This window comes from Malaclemys terrapin, chromosome 18, assembly GCF_027887155.1.
Source record: "Malaclemys terrapin pileata isolate rMalTer1 chromosome 18, rMalTer1.hap1, whole genome shotgun sequence".
Classification (NCBI taxonomy): Eukaryota; Metazoa; Chordata; order Testudines; family Emydidae; genus Malaclemys; species Malaclemys terrapin.
The window spans coordinates 2,596,013-2,620,833 of NC_071522.1; the positions used below are offsets into that span (position 1 = coordinate 2,596,013).

Here is a 24,821-nt window from a genome sequence, read left to right on the forward strand (position 1 = left end):
TAAGCTTTCGTGAGTAAAAACCTCACTTCTTCGGATGCATAGAGTGAAAGTTACAGATGCAGGCATTATATACTGACACATGGAGAGCACTTACTTCACAAGTGGAGAACCAGTGTTGACAGGGCCAATTCAATCAGGGTGGATGTAGTCCACTCCCAATAAGAGATGAGGAGGTGTCAATTCCAGGAGAGGAAAAGCTGCTTCTGTAGTGAGCCAGCCACTCCCAGTCCCTATTCAAGCCCAGATTAATGGTGTTGAATTTGCAAATGAATTTTAGTTCTGCTGTTTCTCTTTGAAGTCTGTTTCTGAAGTTTTTTTTGTTCAATGATAGTGACTTTTAAATCTGTAATAGAATGACCAGGGAGATTGAAGTGTTCACTTACTGGCTTATGTATGTTACCATTCCTGATGTCCGATTTGTGTCCATTTATTCTTTTGCGGAGGGACTGTCCGGTTTGGCCAATGTACATGGCAGAGGGGCATTGCTGGCACATGATGGCATATATGACATTAGTGGATGTGCAGGTGAATGAGCCCCTGACGGTGTGGCTGATGTGGTTGGGTCCTCTGATGCTGTTGCCAGAGTAGATATGGGGACAGAGTAGGCAATGAGGTTTGCTACAGGGATAGGTTCCTGGGTTGGTGTTTCTGTGGTGTGGTGTGTAGTTGCTGGTGAGTATTTGCCTCACTAATCTGTTAGTCTTTAAGGTGCCACCAGACTCCTTGTTGTTTTTGTAGATACAGACTAACACGGCTACCCCCTGATACTTGACACTTCTGGTTCTTACTCACAGTTTTGCAAGTAATGAGAGCGGGATACTAGGGTGATGAACGTCACAGAAATAACTGTAAAGTGAAATGTACTTAACTATTTGATCTAGTCAGTTGATGAAATCAGCATGATCAAGGTCAATAATATATGAACACCACTGAATAGTTCTGCAAAAGCTCTGCAAGCATTTTGCAAGACTAGTCCTGGATTAAATCAATCAATTGCATGAAACAGTGATAATAGACAGTCTCACACTGCAGATTTCAGAATGCTTAACCAAGGACATCAGAAGCATTAGCTGCATTTTACAGACAGGTAAATGGAGGCACAGAGCAGGGAAGTGACTTTCCCAAGGTTATGCAGATGGCTAGTAGCAGAGCCAGGAACAGAACAGCTGCAGCTAATCTACTGTAGTCAGTCCCCTTGCGAAGAGCAAGTCATGCTGGAAATAGGTTTATGTAGGGAATTAATGTTTGCTGAGCTGAACAAGTTACAAACTGCGGAGTTGTCTTCTCCTCCTATTACCCCCTTGAGGTGTGTACTTTGGTGCTGGTGGTGCCGGGGTGGAGGACTAACAGACAGTCTGCTAAGCCACTCATCAACTCCGCTCTAGGTCACTCTGCAGTTTTTCTAATGGAAGCATTTTCTATTTGTAAGTCAAGAGGTATATCGAAAGCAATGTTTAAGGAAATCAATTCTTTAGATAAACCTGGTTAAAATGACAAAGCTTCCTGGAGACTGCATTCCAAAACTAAATTCACACAGATGCCTCCAGCGCAGACCCCCTCTGGCCCATTCCCTTCAATGTGGAGAAGGCACCCTGAATAGCAGATGGCTGTAGTCTGGCAGCATGACGCCTTAATAAGCAAAATGTAAACAACACCACTGAGAGTTCCATTTTCATTTTCTAAAGTATGTATTTTAGGGAAAGGAATAATCTTAGGGGAATCGTTTCAGTATAGGTAAGGAGAATCACAAATCAGACATCCATAAAGACAACAGCGAGCATAAAACATCCAGTTTCTCAGTGTCTGTTCTAGTATTGGAGTCTCGTATTAAAAGCAGCAAAAGGGAAGATAATGCATTTGGTACTTTTCCTCCAATACAGCTTATCCAAGTCAAGGCCACACTCTGCTTTCAGATGCCTCTCTCTCTCTCCTCTGTAAAGGTTCGTTTTTGTTGTCGTCACTAAAAGAAAACCAATACAAATTCTACAATCTCCTATGTGCACAGAGCCAGAGACGAAGGGGAGACTCATTAGTAAAGCAAGCAGAAACAAGAAATAATAGTAGAAGCTGAGATCTTTAGAAGAAAGCTTGTCATTAAGCAAGTTTCAACACTTCCGTATCAGTCAGATAAACACTCCCAGACTCCTTTTACAGACAGGTTGCTGCAGCAGAGTGCCGAGATGCGGCTGTGGAATTCCAGATGGAGGTACGCTAGCATACATTGTTGTGCGGCACTCGGGTTTAATGAGAAGCAGTGTGCAGAACGTGTCCACCACCTGATTTCTGAAACACTCAGTGACAACTGCCCCGAGTCCTCACCAAAGCCTAAGTCCACGGTTCACGTGCAGTTTTGAAGAGCAAGTCAATTTTTGAGCTAGAGCGCATACACACAAGCAGAGCATTGAGACAACGCCACTTAATGTCACCATTTAACTGAAAGCCCAGCCAAGTTTCACAAAAATATTTGCTTCAACTGCAGAGGGTAGGATTTCAGTTCTCAGGGTAATTTTTCCCATAAAACATTAAGAGTGCCTCTTAAATTAAAATGAAAATGTGCATGGAATCAGTGTGCTATTCGATACACTTTAAAACAAATACATGATCTGCAGTAAGTCTCAGTTTGACTTAATCAGCCCAAACTTCAATCAGCATTTCAGTCAGCTCCCCTTCCAATGCAGGGAACAGCCCTTCCCTGTGTCCCTACCCCACCCTTGGCAGCATCATGGGAGTATGCATCTTTCTGGCCCACACTTTAAATGAGCTCTTGGGACCAAGTACTTTTGACCCCATGTGCGTCTCTCTGCAGAACAAAAGTTTATCCTTGTTTCAGAGGGCAACCTGCAATTCCTCGCCCAATACCAGTCTGAGTCCTAGGGGGAAAGCAAAGAGGAACAATGTAAAATTACACTGCATTTAAACTCTAGGTGAAAGCCTACCTAGCAAGGTTAAGTCCTTGTAGTTACAGTGAGTTAAGCCAAAAGAACAAAACCCTGATATTTTAGACTCACTGGTTCCTTCTCCCTTCTCCACAGCACCCTCTCATCCCAGAGTTGTGTTACCCACGGTTGTCAGGGGTCACTGCTAGTTACACCCTTTGGTGATTTTGACATTTAGAGATGTAATCAGGCCAGAGTGTCACCTTTTGTACCACCGCATGGGTAAGGATTATTTCTCCAGATCAGCACCAACCAGGAGAAGGGTTCTTTGAGTGCTCGTTTGTTTAAATTGGAGCTTCGTGTCCCCACCTGCATTTCTAACTCTCAGACCAGATCAAGAGGTAATGGTATAGGCACCTTTTGATGTTACCAAATAAAGCGTCTTCCTCCAAACAACAGATTCTCCTCTGCTGAAGACAGCCCATTCACATAGCTATTCTTATTCCAGGCTGAAGTATTAGTCTTTCAGACTAGGTTATCACCCCACCCTCAGCAGTCTTTGTACTGCTATGCTTAATTGTTAGTGTATTCCAAGTACACCATTCCCTGTATCCTCTGAACAGTTGTTTATAATCAGGGAGGATTTTTCTTGGGTGGTACCTTTCCCAAATCACAATCCTACACATCAAGCCTTTAGGACTAACTCAATCCCTTCTTAAGTATCAGGGGGTAGCCGTGTTAGTCTGAATCTACAAAAACAACAAGGAGTCTGGTGGCACCTTAAAGACTAACAGATTTATTTGGGCATAAGCTTTCGTGAGTAAAAACCTCACTTCTTCGCCCCATTACAACCCCCACAAACACCCTTATATAAATAAAGCCAGTCTAGATTATAAAAACCCACTTCCCCATGGAACTGAGAGCAAGTGCAGGGGGTTATGCCCTGCTTGTGTGTTGGTGCCCGTTTCCCCCACCCTGCACTAGTTTATCTTTTCAGAGAGTCTAAGCTCTTTCGGGCAAGGACTAAGTCTTCATGAAGCTGAACAGGAGCTAGCACGGGGTTTATATTGCAGCAGTGCCCTCAGAACGGGTATTCTTACACACAGAGCGCAAGAGAAGTATGGCCCCCCTTGTTTCTGCAATGCTACTTCACACAGCCTTGATTTGGGCTGCTGCACGTAAAGAGTGTGATGTGAAACACCTGACAGCAGCATTGCACTCATGGACTCCTCATCGGTAGTTCACGGTCAGTCTGACTATTCACAAAAACAGAACATTCTTTACAGGACAAATACATGAAAACTGGATCCTGAATGCAGACACTGAAGAGTGTTCTATTACATCATGTATCCTACCATTACTTGTAACATCCTCCAACGAGTAAAAGTAACTTCCCCAGCTAATTCCCTCTCCTCCCCTCCCGCACTCTGCTGCTCAGAATCCAGATGAGCTTGGCTGTTGATTCTCATTTGCCGAGACCAAAGTACTAGAATGCAGCTGCTGGCAGTGTGGTCAAAGCTACTGCAAAGCCAGGAGGAGCAGAATAAAAGTAGATGTTCTCACACTGTTCCCACTTTCAATGGTGGCGCATTAATGTTTGGTTTTTGACACTTTTTTTTTTGGGGGGGGGGGGAGAGGAGGAGGGGATACAGGTATGCAAGGGCAGGGGGTGGAAGACGAGCTATTTAAAGCTAAATGGACTTTTTCAGAAGATCAGGCTCAGACTTGACTATTTAAAAGCTTCCAGTAGGTGTGTTTTGAAGGGGTATCCAAAATCAATGCAAGGCTGAAACAAGGTTCCTTGTTTTCTAGCAGCTCAAACCAATTCTGGATAGAGACATGGACAAGCATCCTGCACTTGTGTTCTGCAAACAGAAACAGTTATTAACCCCAACATAAAAATTGATAACATAACCAACTGAAATAAGGTTGAGACTTTACTATGGAAGTAAATCATCCTAACAGATCAGACTAGTGTTTTCTCTAGTCTAGTATCCAGTCTTCAACAACAGCTGGTGGCAGATGCTTCCAAGGAAGATCCAAGAAACCCAATTATAAAATAGTCTGCCCATAAGAGAAATTTCTTCCCTCTCCATTAGCTAGAAGTTGGCTTACACCCTCTTCCAAACATCAGACTTTTTAAGTCTTAACTAATATAAAACTGCAGTGTAGTGAGCCGGTGTGGCACCCCTCCATCTCCGACAGGGCCGAGCTTCCTCCAACCCCAGCGTGGGCGGAGCCACCGGGTCGGGGGCCCGCCCCTCCGAGGTCATGGCCCCGACCCAGAAGTATAAAAGCCCGCCAGCAGAGCTTAGTAGAGCCCAGGCCGGCAGAGAGAACAGACGTCCTGGGCTGAGCTCCCGCTTGGGAGACAGTCACAGGCCGCCTGCTACCCCACCACGTCGGTCGAGCCTACCTCTTGCCAGATAACCCGAGGAGGACTGGACACACCTGCCCCGGGCCAGCTACCCCGAGGAGGACTGGACAAACCTGCCCCGGGCCATCAACCCTGGTAGAGAGCCGCCGGACCTGCCCCCAAGCCCCGCACCGGAGGAACCAATGCTGCTGGACTGGTCCGAGCCAGGCATCGCCAACGAGGTAGGCCCCGAGGGGGAACACGGAAGTAGCCCGGGGGTAGCCGACCCTGGTCAGGCTGCAGAGACTTGTGAGCCGATGTCAGTGTGTTTCGGTCAGGACACCCCATTGACCAGCAGCGGCAGTAACTGCTGCTAGGGCCCCAGGCTGGAACGCAGTGGAGTGGGTGGGCCTGCGTTCCCCCGTCACCCCGCTCACGGGTGGCAGGCTTCCCCCTCACCCAACGCTCAGGTAGGAACCTGGGCCCCTTAACTGCTTGTCTGCTCAGCCCCTGCACCAGAGGGCTTGAGCTGTGACTGTTTGTGCCCCACCCTGACCCAGGGCCTGGGCCTGCTTAAACGGTGGACTATTGCTCAGCCCCTGCACCAAAGGGCCTGAGCTAGCTGAGTGTTTGCTAAGCCCTGCCTGAGGGCCTGAGCGCCCTGAACTGGGGGTCGCTCAGCCCCTGCATAAAGGGGCCTGAGCTTTGACTGTGCTGTAGTGAGCCGGTGTGGCGCCCCTCCGTCCCGGAGGGTAGAGCCCCGGCGCGACCCAACTACATGCAGATATTCTCATTACCCACAAGCTTCCTGTTAAGATAGACCATGTTTGCCTCTGACATTCTTGTGGCAATAAGTTTCACAGGTTACCATGTGTCAAGTAAATAAAGCTGACAAAAGGAAATGATTTTGTAAGTTTTCTGGGATCGACGCACCTGAAAGGCAAATTGATCAGAATAAAATTTAAGGCACCAATTTAGAACCAAAACCTTTTTTTGGAGTTTCCACAAGAACAGCAGATTTGTTGTATCTGCAGAAAGCCAAGACTCCATACTACTTAGTCAGAATTCTGTCCAGTTTGAGTTTTACATTTTACACCCAACAAGGAAGTTCCCAATTCATTATTAAATAACTGTTAGTATTTCACCAGTTGTGTTGCTTACAGATTATATATTACATCCAAAAAATTACAACAGAAGAACGTTAAGGCTGCAAAGGCAAAACTAAACTGTTAGGAAATGCCTTAATTAAGGTTGCCTGTGCACCATCCATTCCGTGCACTGAAAGAAGCAGGGGTCCTTGGGGGGGGGGGAAAAAATAAAAAAATTATGTGATCATATAATTAAAGATCATGTATCATAATGCACACACCAGAAGGTCAAATTAAGGTTGCCTGGGCATCATTGATTCAAGCATTTTTTAAACTCCTAAGTGCTTCACTTTGCAGGTTTAATGTTCTTTTAACTTAAGACTTTTGGATGTTAAATATTTTATAATAATTCTATCACCAGAGCTCATAGGGAGTTGGATTTCTTCCAAGCATGTAATGGTGCCAGTTTACATATAATCTCCTAACATTAAAACCTAGAGTGCTTCCTAATCTTACCCATCTGGGAGCCCCTGGCAGGTCTCAGCAGCAGAGTCCTTAAATTCATCCTTTTTGAGGAGTTGTTTTTGTCTCCTCCTTTTAACATCAGGTGGCAGCATCTGTCCATTCACGTGTCAGGGATGAGTCTTGCTGGGCTTTGCTTTAGCATACACCAATACTCTCGTCACACTCCGCTGTTTCTCTAGACCCCCAATTCTTTCCTTTGGCTGCACAGCTTCATGGCCAAGGGAAATAGTTCTTGTAGCATTTCCGATCAATCGATCTTCCCTAACATGGCCAGAAGAAAGCGGACGATCCCGCAATACTTTAAGACACTTTCTCGGCTCTTCACACTAATGACTGTTTCTTGGGGAGGTCTCTGAATTGAAAACTGGAGCAGTTTTCAAACTGATCTGTTTATCCACAGGTACTAGGAGCTATAATGCCAGCTTTCCCCCAGCCCACCACTGTGACTCAACCAGGACCTTCCAAGAAGGAAAAAGGGCAGTTTCATCTTGAAGTGCAGCCAGACATAGTCCAAGATGCCAACAAGGGAGGTGAATTAGTGTTTTGCATGTAGACACCCATCAAGGGGAAGTTAGTAAGAGTTTGTCCAGCCATAAATAAACTAGACGGTACTTACTTCAGAAGGCACAGACCCTGACTGCATTAGAACTAGGGTTCCAGGAGCTAGGAGTGTCATATTGTGTTACGGATTCCCAGGCTATCCCATCTATAGATGTGATTAATAAGAACTTTAATTAATTTTCCTTTCCTCATTCTCAATCTCCTTTTCATAGGAGGTTATAACCCTGGAAGAAGTGCAATGGAGCTGTCAGTGACAATATTAGCCCAGAAGTCACGGTTCTCCTTGTTAAAGTAGCAACCAAATTCAGTTTCTACGTGTTCACGTTGAGGTTAAACAAAAGCAAACACTTGGCAAATTAGTATTTTTCTAGTTATCAGTAACCAAAGCAAGAAGAATCATGTGACTATTTATCCAACTCATACACACAACTCGAGCTATTTTATTATGCAAATAAAGTGGTTCATGAAAATGTAAAATATTTACTTTATACAATATTAACCTCCAATTCCAGTGCAGGGGGTTGATGGGATCACAGCTACAGGCTAGTCATTGTGTGGGTTTTGGATTCTGCAGATGACTGAAAGTTTAAGTTCCCTGTGCCATTCAATGTTTGCAACGGTAGCTAGAGTCTGCAGTTCCACGAAGCAAGCACACTGCTTGGCAGGTGGGCTGGAGAGGAGAACTTTCAAATTCCCAAAAGCTCTCCCCATATCCTTGGGTAACCACAGCAGGCCCCTTGGAGGGAGCCTGTCCCTGGGCCTGCCCAATTCACCCCACTGTCTGAAATGGCAGTTTAAAGAACAGGGGTTTCCAGCCCCTGGTGCTGCCCCCTTTCTGAACGCATGCACTGACTTCACTCTGAATTACATTCAAGCTTCCCCTCCTCACATCCAATCCCTACCAGCATTTCTATCCTTGCCTCTTGCACACTGAATACTTGGCCTTCAATTCCTCTCCTTGACCCTCCCTAGTTCTGCAGGTACCATACAGGACATCCTTGCTCAGAGTTTGGGATCAGGGATTTAGCATTCAAAAGGGGAAACTATGATCAGTGGTTTCTAAGTGGTGTGTGGACCACCTGTGGCACTTACTAGTGGTTACAGAGCTGGCTGTTCAAATGGTATGTGTTTCTTTCCTACTGTTAAATTTTCCATGCAAGTGACTGGTGTAATCGCTGCCACAGGGATGCCAGATTGCTAGTGGAAAGGGAGATGGTCCACACAGATGCAAAGGGGAAAAGCTGTGGATCCATGAGACACACTGAGATGTGGCTCAGGCTATGAAAGAGCTTGGGAACCTCTGCAGTGGATAACAGCATCTACCTTCTCAGATATCTCCACTGGATACACCAAGCCGCAGATAACTTTTATCCTGATGGAAGGGGTATCAAGCCACCCCGCCTACAGTTACAGCAACATGCCTCCAAGTCCCTGACCCGGAAAGATGGCTGCTACAGCAAGGAGCAAGAAGGAAGCATGATTAAGGTTTGCGGAGCGTTAGAAGTCAGTACATCATTTTTGGAGATCACTCAAATACAGCGCAATAAGGATCAGCACCCAGCAGTGTCTTGCAGCACAGAGTATCACACTGCACTCTTCTGTCCCAGACCTACAGCAAGAAAGGTCAAAGGCACACACATGCAAGGAAGTCTACATACCAGTCCACACCCGCGCTCTGCACCACTAAGTAGCAATTACACATTTCTGCTGATTGGGGTTGTAATTTACAGCAAGAGACCTGGATTCGATTTTTTAAATGTAACAGCATGGCTGCAGAATTATGCAGTTGTTCCCATATACAAACTTTCAGTACAAAGGACCTAATTCAGTTTAGCTTCAAGGCAAGTGATTGCAACCCATATACAGTTATTAACCATAAGTAAGGCTGCGTGTCTGTCACGGAAGTCACGGATTCCGTGACCTCTGCAGCGGCTGGCTCCGGGGTTGCCCAAGCAGATCAGGCAGACCCCAGGCTAGCCGCACCAGCCGCTGCTAAGGCAGTTTGGGTGTGGGAGGGGGCTCAGCTCTGGGGCAGGGGTGCGGGGTAGTGCTTACCTTAGGGGGGCTCCCTGGAAGCAGCCAGCATGTCCCTGAAGCTCCTAGGCGGAGGGGCCAGTGGGCTCCATGCGCTGCCCCCGCTCACAGGCGCCACCCCTGCCACTCCTATTGGTTGCTGGCCAATGGGAGCTGCGGAGCTGGAGCCCCCCCAGCCTAGAAGCTGCAGGGACACTCAGAGCTGGATTGGGAGCCTGCCAGCCTCGCCAACCCCTTCCCCCAGCAGGGGTCCAGGGCTACGCGCCAGCACCCACCTTCCTCCCAGCACCTGCAGGGGTTCCAGGCCATCCCCTGAGAGCACCCCCGGCCCAAGTTTTAGTGAGGGATATATAATACAAGTCATGGACAGGTCACAGGCTGTGAATTTTTGTTTACTGCCTGTGACCTGTCCATGACTTTTACTAAAAATACCCATGACTAAAACGTAGCCTTAACCATAAGCTCCTGCATTAAATTGTCAGCTTCCACTCCCCAAATGAAGGGAGTTAACACTGAAACCTTGAAGCATCATGGCTACCTGGAACCATCACCACAACACTAACCAGAAGTGTTTCCCCTGGAAGGGACTATTTTACCTGAATCCCCAGAAAGTGCAGAGCATGCCAGGACACACACTGAAATTGTGTTTTCTTCATTGCATTTTATTAATAGGCTTAAAATTAGGACGAAATAGATGTTTTTTCCTGACACTTCTGGGAAGAGACATATGACCCCCACTGGGCACAGAACTATCCATATGCAAATAGACAGTCTGACGGAGTGACATGCAAAGCAGGTTCACAGGGCTCCTCTGAGTGCTTAGAAGATGATGGCATCTGCCTGAGGCTTTTATTCAGTGTTGTATGCAGTGGTTATTATGCAGGAAAAAAGAATGCTAACCTAGTTCCAAACGCTGCACTTGATCAACTATTTTTGTCCCAATGATTATATAAATGATACTTCATGACTAGGAGGGACATGCAGGTGGCTTCTCTCCTGTACTTCAAAGGGATCTGACAGTATATGTGAGAGGACAGCCTGACAAAGGATCACATGCAGAGAGCAGGATGATGCCTGGGAGCCTGGCCTGTCAGCAAATGAAAGATGCAGAGCATACAAGAAAAGTTAATATACCACCAGTTAGTGTAACACTTATAAACAAGACCCAACACTCACCTAAAAAGCATGACAGTGTAGCAATGCAAAATTCATAGCCGTGCTAGGCTGCAGGCCAGAGAGATTGATAAAATAGACACGGAAAATAAAGGGAGCTGGAGTCAAAGTACACTTCAGTTAGATTCAAGTCTGGGATAGTTTGATGGCCTTTTATTGTACAGTCACCGAAGATTAATTGGTCAGAGGAAGATCATCATGAAGGTAACCGTTGAGGCAGAATGGAGCAGCCAAATTACTTTCCCATTCTCTTTCTAAGGGATTCATGGATTTCAACTGGTTTGGAGGGGACAATTTTGGTCCCACTGGCCAAAGGCAAAGGTGACACCCTATGGCTGAAGAGAGAAAGACAGGATTAAGTGGCGACTGGGGAAGCCTGGCCTCGGCATGGTGTACGATCAGGAGCCTTGGGGGACACCACTATGAACTACAGACATGGCCAGCAGTTAGAGGCTGAAGAATCAGACTGGTACACTGTCTCTGGGGAGGGGAGAGACTGTGAAGGAAAGATCTGAGTAATCTGAAGATGGGGGAAGGGAAAAAGTTTCAAGTTGGTTAAAATTCAACAAGTAGTCTCAGTCCGCTGGAGCATGTTTTCACAAATGAGCAAAAAAGTGAACTATTTGCTTTCTATCTCTATAAACTTGCACCCCCTCCCATAGAACATTAGACAACTATTTGCTTTGCAGCCACACAGGAGTTTGCTCTAATCTCCTGGTCATCACTGCAAAATATTATATATTACACACACACATGGATATTTAGGAGTTTCGTAACTATTTTGAAAATTGTGCTCTTAAGGCAGAGGTCCCCAAACTGTGGGGTGTGCCCCCTGGGGGGTGGGCAGAGGAACATTCAGGGGGATGCAGCTGGGGCCAGGGCCAGCCACCACAGGGGTCAGGGAGGGAGTGCCACCTAGATTCACTCCTGGACCCAGCCCCAGGACCCCAGCCACCGGCTTGAGCCCCCTTACTCCTGTCCACAGCTGCTCCCCCCACTCTGAGCCGTGGCCCCACTCCAGGCCCTTGGGGGGGGGATGCACAGAGGTAAGTGGGGCACAACTCTGAAAAGTTTGGGGACCACTATCTTAAGGACTTGGAGTTAAGGCAGGCCACCAAGAGGTGACACCTTGGAGGCTGAAAGGATCATATCTCCCTGTCTGGCCACTGGCCTCCAGCTCTATGCCTGTTTGCATACTGAGTCAGGTGTGAAGGGAGGGACTGTGAAATCTACAAGAAGGGGGTGTATGGTATATGAATAAGAACAAAGGATTGGTCTGGTATATCTTGGAGTGCAAAGAGACATACTGAATCCTTCACGGAGTGCTTGTCTCATGAAAGGAGGGCCACAGCCAGCCTGGCGGTAAAGGACTGGAAGGACGTGGGGTGAACAATATTCTACAGGACACGAGAATATCTTGTTCATTAAATCTAGGCTCTAGGGTGCATGGAACCGTTTGTTTCCGATACTTTGACCTGCTACAGCCAGAATCTCTGGGCTTTGTTAAATAGACATGGTTATCGTGAAATAAGTTTAAGTGCTGAGTGTTAAACGTAGCGGTGATCTGAGATGGGACTGGTAAGCTGCAGTACCCGGTTTCTTTGGATGCAGCAAATCTGTGAGAGTCCTGTGGACCATGGGCTGGACGCTCTAGGGAGCCGCTCAGATGGCTCGAGGGTTGGGATGTGCCTATTGCCAATTTGCAGAGTGACAACAGGGCCTGCGAGGCCTAGAGGGCAGGATGTGTGGCCAGTGGAGCTGGGGAGCTGACCACAGCAGGCACAGACAGGGTTTCCTCCTGCTAAGGGCAGGTGGTAGCAAGATGCCTCACAACCTGGGTACCTCTGAGAAGCATCACAGCCTGCTCAGACTTAGACTAAACAGCGCAGAGAAAACGAAAATGTTAAGTGAATCTCCAAATGTGCTTATGCCCAATATTTAAACTACAGCTTGTATAGGTGAAGAATTAAGTGTTTAAAAAAAAAATCCCTGTTAATTACCTAATAGCATTTATTAAAATAGGAAAGGATTAACTTCTTATTCCTGAAACCAACTTCCTGCTGTAATGAAAACAGCTTTCAAGTAGAATTTCCCCACATTTTCATGCTGGAGTCAGTGGGCGATGTTGAGGCATGCTTGGGCAGAGGACACTACCCTGAGGCTGGTGTGATCATGACTTTGCATGAGGTCAGGAAAGGCAAGACAAGGCATGGCATGTTCTTCCTGAAAGAAGCCATTTAAACCAAACCCACTGCAGGAGCAGAGTCAGAGATAAAAGTCAGGGCCCGGGGAGGTAAGTTAGGAGGATTGCATCAGCTCTGCCTCATCCCCAGGAAAGCTGCACCAACTGGGCCCTGCTCAGACCAGCAGTCAGAAATTCCATTAATAGATGCCTTTAAAGAGTTAATTCTAAATACAGCTGATAATTAAGGCTGAATTTAACTCAGCCCATTTGTAACTGCAAGCTGCCATCTAGTACCAGGCTGCAGACACGATAGGCTACTTACTGCCGCCCGGAAGCAGCATTTCAGCTTTCTAAGAAAGGGTCTTGGCCGCCGTTAGCTTCCCTACCACCAGCAACAGGAAGTCTCAGAGCGGAGGTCACCACGTCAACAGTGGGGTGCCATTTCCTGTCCTAGAGAAGTATTTTAAATATGCATAAAATGTTATCACTGAACTCAACTTAAAACGAAGGCCCTAACTAGGCCACAGCAACTGAGCAGACACAAAAATCCCACACTCCTGCCAAGCCCAAGTGCATGAGTGAGGCTCCAAAGAGCCATGAGATTTTAATAAATAAATTGGGTTTGTTATTTGTGTTAGGCTTTTGAGCCTTCAGGCTTCATGGTGTTCACGCTCTTCTCCACAGTCAAAGCTAGAGAGATTTTTTTAATGAGAGCAAAGATCTCATGTAGGTGCCCAACTCTAGGAACTGGGGGGTCTACGGGGGAAAAAGCCACCCAACGACACAGGACTTATAAGATCATGAGAAGTGGCAAGACGAATGAGAGTGGAAGCTGCAAAAGCCTGTTAGTCACCTCAGGGTCATGAGCCCATCCTGAAGCAGGAGTGTTATTCACAGCTTTATAAACAACTGGACTAGCTCCTTCCCCTCCTTGTTACCTATTCCTACGAACATATTCAAAAACCGAACACTAGGAAAGTTTCTCTGTGCCTTACCTGAAAATGTCCTTTCTTGGAATAATGAGGCCACAGCTCCAGGACATCGGATCTCTGCTCTAAGCCAGCCTTGGAGGCAGACCAAGCCTGATAATCAGGGCAGGGAAGGTGTGGCTCTGCCTGAGACACACCCACTGCCTAGGAAATCTCTCGCCACTCTAGATCAGCTCTGCTCCCATACCCAGACTCCCCTCACATGCTGATCCTTGAGATCACATTGGGTTGCTCTCAGCTTTGGCCACTTTCTGCTGTTCTCACTCTAGTTTGGAGCAGATCCCTTGCACAGTCCTTGACCCTGTGTGAGCAACCCATCCTGCCAGGCTGGCACTCTGGTGTGGATAAAGTCCGGTTCCCACTCCGTGAATCTGCTCCGACTCATTCACTGTCTGAAGGACCCTCCCAGGGGAAGAGCTGAGAGGAGAAGTTGAAGCTCACTAGCTGTCTCACGCAAGCACGTCCACACAGGAGATCACTGATCCCAGAAGATAGAAGCATCTGCATGGGAACTTCCCTGGGGAGGCTGACTACTCCAGTAAGATCTCAGTTTCTCTCATCTTTCCTACAATAAGAAACTTTGGAGAGGACAGTTGCTATCTCAAGGGGAAGCCACTGAGACTTAACTGACTCGTTCGCAAAGCCACGGCTCTACACCATCTGTCTGTGGGGTACTGTCTACGGCAAGGCGGAGGCTCTGATCAGGTGGTCACCCAGGTAGACATGACCTCTTCCACACTTCCATCAACACTCAAGGGGCTGTTGCTAAACAGAGCAGGAGGACCATACTGGCAGCAGTGTGCTTTGAAAGCAAAGTACCCATGAGACAGTCAAATCGGGATCTAGAAATAAGCAGCCTTCAAGTCTACTGATGTCATGCAGTTCCCATCACTGATGGCTCCCTACGTGGACTTTAATGTCCACATCTTTAATTCGGATTTCTCCATGGAACTGTTGAGATACTTGGGGTCGAGAGCTGCTCTGTAGCCTTCTGCCTTTTTTTGGACTAGGAACAATATGGAGTAAAGGCTTAGTTTCCGCTGTAGAGGAGAGACAGGTTCTATTGCTCCCGTCTGTAGGAGATCTAGGGAGGCTCTCTGCATGCACAGCAATTTTTCTTCCTCAGGGAGAAGCCCTCTGGCAGTGTGATTTTTAATAGGTTGAGACACATCCTACTTGCAATGCTGTCCACCCATGTTAGCACTGCTTGTGAAAGCCTGGGGCAGCACTTAGGGTGCCAGATGACAGTTCTTATTTGTCCGTTTATTTTTGTTGGCCTGATGCCCCCCCCCCCCCCCCCCGATAGTTTCCATGTCCTAAAGGAGGAGGATGAAATAATACCTGCCTGGGTGTGGCTGCATGTGAAGGGCCGGCATAGTTAGGAGGCCACTGTTTCAGGTGGAAGTCTCCCACTTAGAGAGACAGAGTTTCCCACCACCAGGCCAAAGAGCCACATTTATTGTTGTATTTTGGCTGGTGCACACCAAGTAACCTTCTGGGCTTACAGAATGGGGGCTGTGGGGAGGAAAAGTGTGTGTGTGTGTGTGGGGGGGGGAATGGACCAAAATACCCCTTACTGCCTTGCTGATTTTACCACATCTGGGCTGCTGTCCCTCTCCCCACTTCATAGCCATCTGCTGGGGGAGGAGATGGAGGGGGTGGCAAGACACGACGACCTGCAGCAGAAGCTTGGCGCAATAACCTGGACATTCGGGCCTGGTGACGCGCAGCAGCAGCTGGCTAGGACAGCCCAATAGTTAGGGCATGGTGCAGCAGCTGAGGGTGGCAACTTGATACTTTCCCATTCGTTTGGATGGACCAGGAAATCCCCATCCCAGTATTGCACCCTCCCAGGACGCATGAGAAGAGAGACACCACTACAGCTTGTGAAGGGCAGCTGCAGACCTGTAGTTTATAAGACTCAGTACATTTGTTTTAAAGGTATTTGGAGTACTGGCCTCCCTTCCCGAGCAGGGAGGATTCCTGTTGTGGGGCTGGGTGTGCAAACACCCCTCGAGGAATTCTCTCTGCTTAAGCCTGTTTTTTTCTGCCCTGATTTGCCAGGATGCACTGAGGGTGATCAGGGGAACCAGGCGCAGAGGCGGATCTGCCCTGCTGCACGCTGTAGATTCACACAGCTTGAGGGAAACAGGTTTCACTTTGTACCTTAGAGTGACTCCTAGATGAATCCCCCGAATCAGACTCTTCTGAATTGGATGGGGACCGGGGCTCTCTTCCCTTAGTATTCTATGTTGGGGTGACTAGAAGGGTCTGAATGCCTGAGACACCTCTGGCCGTGGCTTGGACACAAGCTGACCCGGCCCCAGTGGCACCAGGTTACGAAGGAGCCCTTGGCATGCGGGCTGCAGTGGGAGGGGAGGTGGGCTGACACTGCTGGCAGGGAAGAAGGCTGCAGGGCTTAGGCAGGCAACAAGGGCTGCACTGCAAGGCTCAGTGGGGGGAGATGAGCAGGGAACCAGGTGCTGAGCACGGGTTGCACAATGGAGGGGTTGGGCCCCAGGGCCCCTCATCAGGCTCTTCCCACACTGGATCCCTGCAGGAGCGTCTGACCCTTTGGTACTAGACCTCAGCCTACGCTCAGCCCGCACAGACATGGAGGCAGGGGAAGAGGAGGGAACTGGTGCCAGGCCTGGGGAACTTTTGCTGCTGAAGTGCTGCCTTTGCTTTCTGGGAGCTCTCTTGCTCAGGCAAGAGGTTGCAGAAAATACTGCCCCGGCCTGAGCACTGAGAGGAGCTGGGGTCTCTGCAGACTAGGCACAGGTCTCCAGGTGGTCAGCCTGCCGGGACGTGCAGGAGACAGTACCTGGCTTTCCCCTGCTCATCCTTCCCCACCATCCTGCACTGCATGTGCAGGAGCATTGGGCAGGGACAGCCCAGCGAGGGAGAGGAGAAAGGGGGACCCCTTCCTCTGCTGATAAGTCTCCAAGCTGTCAGGAGCTGCCTTTAAGCTTTTTCTTCTTTAAGTTTGCTCTGCAGCAAGGGAGAAGGGGGGCAACAGCGCTGCCTGCCTGCAGCTGAAGAGGCAGCCAAAAGCTGGCAGTCTCTCAGAAGGTGGAACCATATCTCCCTTGCCCGACTGACCCATGGGATCCACCTCCAAGGCTGTGCAGAGCCAAGACCTCAATGCCGTGGAATTGTGGACCTCATAACCAACCAGACAGGATCACAACAGCCAAAAAGAATCCTTGTACCTCCTTCCTTTGTTCCATTTGAAGATGGTAATTCTCTACAACAAAATCCGACACAAAGGAGAGACCTGACCGAGAGAACATTTCAGTGAGACAGTTCTGTTGCTGTTGGACAAGTCACCTAGTTACAGGCAGCAGCTACGTTCAAAGTATTTGAAGTGATCCAACTTTCAGAGTAAAAACAGCTGAACGTTTTGAAATTGTGGAAAAGTTACCATTGTTAAGTCTGTGTGTGTGGCCAACAGAGGTCCGAGAGGTCACCAGCTCATCACATACAGAATCATAGAATCTCAGGGTTGGAAGGGACTTCAGGAGGTTCTAGTCCAACCCCCTGCTCAAAGCAGGACCAACCCCAACACTGTTTAATGCACGTAGCTCTAGTGCGCTGGTTTTGTTAAGGTAAGAGTTTGGTGGCAGGTGCCATTTTCTGTTTGAAATGACTGGACTTGGTATTGACAGGAATTAATACCAACTTCCCAAAAGAACCCTTAGAAGAAAAACAGGATTACAGCTCGTTTGGCTCTCACGCTATTCTTGGACAGGAGCAGAGGATGATGCCTGGATAGGTCTGAGGACATATGTGCGCAAGAGGAACACCCACCATGTACATACCCAGTGAAATAGGCAGAGGACAAAAAGATACTTTGATACCTCCTTACCATGTATTCAATACGCAAAGTACACTCACCTGCAAAAAAAGTGAGCACACCTGTCCTACTTTTCGAATTTTAATATTTGAAAGACATGCCCGGTTCGTTAAATGTGTAATCTGATTTCACTCAATTTAATAAAATCATGGAAAACAGCATGTCATGGGTAGTCAGTGATCCCATATTACAGGGTGAGTAATACCCTTTTAAATGGAGAGATCTGATTACATTACTGTTTCTCTAAACAAACACTCCCTGTTGTAATGATTGTTGTCTCCCATGTCTACATGGCAAAGGGTTGTAAACTTGTGAGAACCTCCTAAATAAATCAACAGTGTAAATGATGGCTGGGCTTACAGGCATGAAGTAACCCAGTCGCTTCAGCTTATGGGACAGTTGATCAGTGGCCAAGAGATGTGTCAGGAATATCTGGAGGAGGTGAAGGAGTAGGAGAACTGAAGGGTACTAACGGGAGGACCAAGTCAGATTCTGTGATGCTGTCCCGTAAACAGATTAACCTGCTGTCACCCAACATTAGTAAGGGGGGCAGAGTGGCTGCGGCCCAGGTTTTGACCAGAGGCCCACGGCTGACAGAGCAAGGCCACTGCGCCGTGGAACTCTCAGTATCCCCGTGTCACGGGTGATGGGCCAATCCTGAGGACCCGAGCAACTGCCACGCCTGGGAGCTGGAGGTGCTCAGCATCACAGGACTTGGCAATGGATGCTTCGCCCACAGCTGCACAGGCTCTTCCCACCTGTTCCCCATGTAGTGGTGGGCAAAGCCCCCCTCCCCAGAGGCAGGGATTTTTCCCTCCCAGGAAGCCTTCCTGTACCCTTCTGACCCGCCACAGAGCCATTTCCTCTGCTGCAGTGGCCCCTTTGCTGGGGATGCCATCTAGGCTGGGGTTAGCGGACATTAGCTTTCCAGAAAGGTCAGGATGATCCATCTGGGTTGGACTAGCAAGAGCTAGAAAGTGGGAAGGGGCTGCGGGAGCAGGGGGAGAGAACAGCACTGCAGTCACCATGGAAACCATCCTTCACTACTGCTGCAAGCGCTAAGTGACACTCTTACCTTCTGGGCTGGGACCGGCACTCTTCCTCCCCGCTGTCCGCCTCCTGCATGCACAGAGGAGAAAAAACAGGACTAGTTAAAATACTAACCCATTCATAAAACTGCGGACTATTGCACTTCACTAGCTTGGGCGGTGTCTGTGGGCGGGGGGGGGTCTTTTTTATTACCCCTGTACCTCTCTCTTCCTGCTATTGCATAGGCACTTACTTTCTGAAAGCCTTTAAATAAAACACATGGGAATCAATTTAACATGCTGCCGCATGGCCTTCCAACGACCTCTGCCAAGCAAAGAGCACCAACAGGCAAGCACTTACGGTGCTCTTGGGGGAAAAATCCTAGTGTCTGACAGCGAGAAGCTCAGAATCAAAAAAGGTGAACCCAAAACGGGGCTGGGTAAGTGCAGACGAACTAGAAAGTGGAAATTTGACATGGTACACTGCTTCTGATGCAAAATTAATAGGCATAATTTCTAACATGCTGTGGAATTTTACTAGGGTTTTCTATTCGAGCCTGAAGGAATAGTTCAGCAGAGAAATCTCAAGGTGATTAATTCCACTTCATAGCAGATTAAAATGGACATTTGCAGGCAGAATTGGGGGAGGGGTGTAGAATTTGCTTTAGCAGTGAAAATAATAAAATCAAGCTTGGTCAATGTAGTTCCATGTTGGCTGGAAAGCATTTTAAAGCACAAGCAACATTCTAAGTTGGCACAAAAAGGTCTTCAAGGAAACCAAAGCTCAGCACCTGGTAACAGGAGATACAGGCAATGCTACGCTTTCAAGTTTACCCCCAGGTCACTTAGGGGCTTTCGGCTGCGATTTTATTGAATCATAGAAGCATAGGACTGGAAGGGACTTCATAGGTCATCTAGTCCAGTCCCCTGCACTCAAGGCAGGACTACATAATAACTAGATCATCCCTGACAGGTGTTTGTCTGACCTGTTCTTAAAAACCTCCAATGACAGAGATTCCACAACCTCCCTAGGCAATTTTTCCCCAGGGCTTATCCACCCTGAGTGTTTTTCCTCATGTCTAACCTAAACCGCTCTTGCTGCAATTTAAGCCCATTGCTTCTTATCCTATCCTCAGAGGTTAAGGAGAACCATTTCAGTGTCCGATTCCAAGCAGGGTCACACCTTCCATTATTTGGGAGGGAGACCTCCAAAGAGCACACAGGTGCTATAGGTAGTGGTGTTGGCAATTTAATATGTGGCACATCTTTCTTTTAAGCCAGCACTGCCTCAGTGCAATGCTATGGAGTGTTTTTGCCATCTTTCAGGCAAGAGGTAAAACCCAAGGTCCTCCAGGTGCAGGTTTTTTCTCTGGGGGTTGAACATTAGCATGATATACTGACCAAACCCCAGTGCAGACATTTACTTCATTCTACTGTGGATTTTTAATTGGATCCCGGATTCTTCCTCACTGTTAGACTGGTGTATAGTCTACTGTCATAACAGCTGCTCCATTCCACCCCGGAGGAGGAAGGGGTATCTAGCACTTTTAAAGGAGCATCCACAGAGGAGCTTATGTGGTGGGAAGGCGGCTATCAGCAGGAAGGGACCATCTTTTGCACAGCTGGAGTGAACAATCAGAAAGTGCCCATTATATTTCTATAAAGCACCCACACTAGGCTTTCCCCTACAGCACTGCATTACATCTAGATACCTTTGTTAGAACATTGGAGCCATTCTATCACCACAATTCCGAGTGACCGCACCTGCCGCATGGGGGGAGTAGAGCTGAATCCCAAAGACTCTGTATGCTGCTTGCCAGTGAACCCTACACAGAGGCAGAGGCTTTGCCAGCTACAGAACTATTCTAGTTTTCCTTCTACATCTTTCATCTGCTACAGCTGCTTTGAAAATGCTCTTGCACCCATCCCTACCAACCCATTCAGCTGCCACCTGCAAGGTGTACTGATGGAGACAAATACAGAATGGTTGGCTAGTACCTACCATGAGGTAGCAGAAGGGTAAGAAATAAGATTGTGGATTGGATCGGGATAGGATCAGCAGAACAATCAGCCATTATGTCTGCTGACCCCCCCTTCCAGCCCCACCAGAGGGTAAGTGCAGACCTGCTGCTTAGGGGCAGGAGAGCAAGCGGAGCAGTGGGAGAGGGAGGAGTTCTGCAGCACTTGCAGAATTTGCAAAAAAAAAAAAAAATTCAGACCTGCAATTCTTAAGTCACAGGCTCAAAAGGGGTGGAATGGAAATGTCACATTTCAGCACAGTGAATTGTATAACCAGATTCGGTTTCCTGTAACATCACAGAACAAGAAAGCCGTCAGTGCAGCATTACTTCGGTCACGTTAGTTATTACGTGCAAAGCTCAAGGCCTTTCTTTATACCAAATGCAAAATACAGACGCAGAACAGCCAGCAGAAATATTTGCATCTTTGCTATCTGAGACTCTGATCCTGAGAGGTACTCGCTAGCAGAGTTCCAGCAACAGCACAGGTGCCCAGCACAGGTGCCCAGCACCTCTCCGGCTCAGACCCCAGTTAATGTGTAGTAAACGAGGAGACAAATAGCAAAAACAGACACCTACGGCCACAAATCGGAGCTAAAACTGCAGGCTACACATGCTGAGGGGAAAACCAGCAGGGCTACCTTCCACACCCCAGACCTCAGAATTAGCCATGTCATTCCAGCAGCGTGAGACAGGCATGCCAGCACCCCTCTCCTAACTGAAAACCCCAACACACTCCATCGTCAGGAGAGAACGGGATGCAAAGATTAACATTGTCGAACAGGAACAACTGCACAGGGAGAGAATTGGCCGAGCAGCTTTCCAAACCCTCCCTCCTGCAATGAAGCATTGCAATGTTCAGCCAGCTGCAGGCAGGGCCTGGCTCAAGGCGGCTGGATGCTGCAAGCCGCAGCTCTGATAGGCTGCGAGCTGGCAGGAGTCTGAAGCTGGTTGACGTTATGCGGGCATCCACGGGGATGGCACAGGCTCGGATTCCTCAGAGCCACACTGTTGCCCACCTTGTTGACCACAGCTGTTCTTGCAACCGGCATCCCAGGTAGCTGAAGATACCAGGTTTTAGCCTGAGCTTCCCTGCAACTTGTCAAGAGCACCGCACACAGCTGCCCAGGACGTGATGCCATTCTGTGCTGGCTACTGTGTAAGCTCTGGGCAACGGGGGCTTTGTCTTCCTAGCTGCCTGCATGGTACTTGCACAACACGGCCCTCACCATCATTGGAGCCTTTAAACAACAAGCGTTTGTAGCAGCCCCTCATCAGTCATCTACCAGTGAGGTCAAATCTAGAATAATCAAGTGACCAATAGTCTCAGGACTAGATGCCTTTCCTGGTTTAACTATGAAGTTCTAAGCGTACATGTAATTATCTCCTTATGAACAAATTTCCTTTTAAGGGAAACACCAACATGGAGTGTAGCGAACTGGTGCAAGTCAAGTGACTTGAAAGAGATAGACATCTCACATCCTAAAAATGGATAGATTGGCAAGATGAGGAACGGGGAACCCATTGTCAACTTTGCAATCAGATTGCGTTTTCCTATCACCGAGTTAATCAGCTGTCAGGCAGGGTAAAAGTCTCAAAAGCACGCAGGTCACTCAAGCACTTTTCAAAAGGTTGCCCACTGTAGATCTGTACCAACTATCATTAGAACCAGTTGGATTCTGCCGGGTCACAAGACACATGGCCAACACTCCATATGGGTTCTCCAGGAAGGGGACTTACTAACCTGTCTAATAACAGCAGTCAATGTGAACAGCAGCCATTATGGGTGAGCCAAGAGCTCGAAAGCATTTGTTCTCTAGTCAAATGAGTTCCTCAAGCCCAGGATAAGATGAAGTGGTAGAGAGAAGCACTTCAGGTCTGCGCTACCTCACTCAGTAATCTAAGCTATGCAGACAATGCTGTTTTCAGGCTGGAACGTGCAGCAGAAAACATCATTACAGCAAGTGGCCAGCTGCACATCCAAAAAACCCCAGCTATGGCAACTAGCAAGCACCATATCCCCTCAGCAAAACAGAGGGGTGCCCTGAAGCATGCAGACCGTTTCAGTTATCTTGGCTCCACGTGGAATTCAAACCTCAAGAGCTCTCTGAAAACGTGGAGACGGCTAGACATGACCCCATCAGTTGCCATCTGTCACCGCTGAAGATCTGATGAGATCTAAACATTAGACATAAATGCAGCACATTTTAGGGTCAGGAGTTCAGCTGTTCAGGGCATAGCCAATTATGGTCATATAAACTGGACTATGGACACATGCGATTCTGGTCAGAGTCCTCAAGATCGAATACTGCTACCTGCACTCTGCTGTCCAGCCTGGGATGTCTGAAAACTTATCTTCCCTTTAAACTTTAGGATTTATGGCAACCATCTGTCTTCCCTTTCTGTCTTTACTACCAAGTTTCCCGCTCATTGGTCTGCCAACCAGTTTGCATCTCATGTCTCTGTCTAGGTATGCACGCCCCACCCCAAATCAGCTTTATGGGGAGCATCTCATCTGGCTTTCCTCCTTCTAGCTTATTCAGGATCCTGCTCCCCAAACACTTTCTCCTCTCTCGCCCGGTGACTGTCACTGACTTTCCACATCAAGTTCAATTTTTTCTCTCTCTATTGGAGGCTCTTTGCAACTCTAGCACAGCTTCTCTTATCTGCTTCACGCCTCCCTAGTTTCCCTCCTGACTGCCCCCTTTGCAGCCTCCTCTTGGTGCCAGCTTATGGGCTGCTCCTGTTATGCTTAATGGTCTTCCACTTCAAACACTCTTATTCTGCCCTGGAATTTCTCCTCCACCATGAGCTCGCACCATCATCTGACATGCCGCATATCTGGCCTATTGCATTATTTCCTGAGCTAGGTGTAATCACAGGTATTTTTCTAGGACTGTAAAGCAGTACGATCACTAAGCACACTTTAAGATGAGGGACGGCTATAAACCTGGAACTACAATTTAATACAAATTCTCCACTAGAGGGCAGGAGAGACCCGGCATGGAGAAACACTGCAAGTTCCGGAGTGACTCTCACCTAAGCGAGAGGCATCTCCCACATGCACGGAACTTTTAAATAGAAAGTGTTTTGGAAGATCTTGTTGCCGTTTCTCAGTACGTTCCCAGAGCGTGGGAAGTATTGGTGCAGTGCAGCCAGCTGTCAGCTAAACACACTACCTAGAATCTGTTTCAGCAGCACTGTTTTTCTAACTGAGGTACAAAGGCCATTCGGAGAGGTGTACCATGGGGCGTCTGTTGAGCTGACAGCCAACACTGAAGTGGCTCACGTGCATCCCTGGAACACAAGTGGTCACAAGTGTTTTCCAATCGCTGTGGCCCGTACATTATAGCCAAAGCGCAGCAAGGAGTGCCTGGCCAGTAGCTTGTGGTCAGTGCTATGCAGAGACTCCTGGGGGCTGATTGGTACAAGGGGCTGGCTTGAGAATGGAATAATCCATGTACAACAACCCCTGCTGTTTTAGAAGCAGCCCTGACAAGCTCCAAAAGGGGTCATGTCCGGTCTTCCTTGGCCAGAGAAATGGCAGAAACAGGGGCCTCAGGGGAAACAGAAGGAGAGTGTCATGGCTCTAACTAGGCCACAATATTAATGACAGCTTAAAATGAAAGATGAAAATGTCACTCTTTGCGCCTTTCAGGCTACACGGAACAGAATATGCAAAACACAAACCCAGTTTTTACTTTGATCTTCTGCCAGGTGCCAGTCATTAAAAGGGCAAGGGAGAACAGAGAAGTTATTTAGCATTAGTCAGACTTATACAATGGCACACTCTCCATGTCACATGAGCCACTCTCCTGTCCCTATGAAGCTTCTCTCTCATCTCCATGTGGCAATACAAACAGTGCTCATCTGCATTCTGAAAGTCACATGCCAGCTTGTTCTGTCTGTATGTAACATGCGAGTTCCCGGGCGCACACATTCTTTGGATAAGATGTACGATTTCCACCAACTACTGTATCCAGCGTTTACTACACTTTCCTTAGCCATGGTACATTAGTGAGGCCTCTTGCTATCTACATGTTTGAACCCTAAAATAAAATGCACTTTAGCATACCTGTTTGGTTAGATCGCTAAAGCATGTGTCACAGACTTATAGGAAACATGCCTGAAC

The 24,821-nt window shown here is 47.9% G+C and overlaps 1 protein-coding gene across 2 annotated transcripts in view; it reads right to left on the reverse strand.

Annotated features, from left to right (window-relative positions):
• The window catches only part of SSH2 (slingshot protein phosphatase 2), a 141,302-nt gene that overhangs the window by 72,562 nt on the left and 43,919 nt on the right, over positions 1-24,821 (reverse strand). For both annotated transcript variants that reach the window (XM_054008399.1, XM_054008400.1), the window contains one exon: positions 18,719-18,762. In XM_054008399.1, coding sequence (XP_053864374.1) covers positions 18,719-18,762 — 44 coding nt within the window. The remainder of the gene's footprint in view (positions 1-18,718; positions 18,763-24,821) is intronic.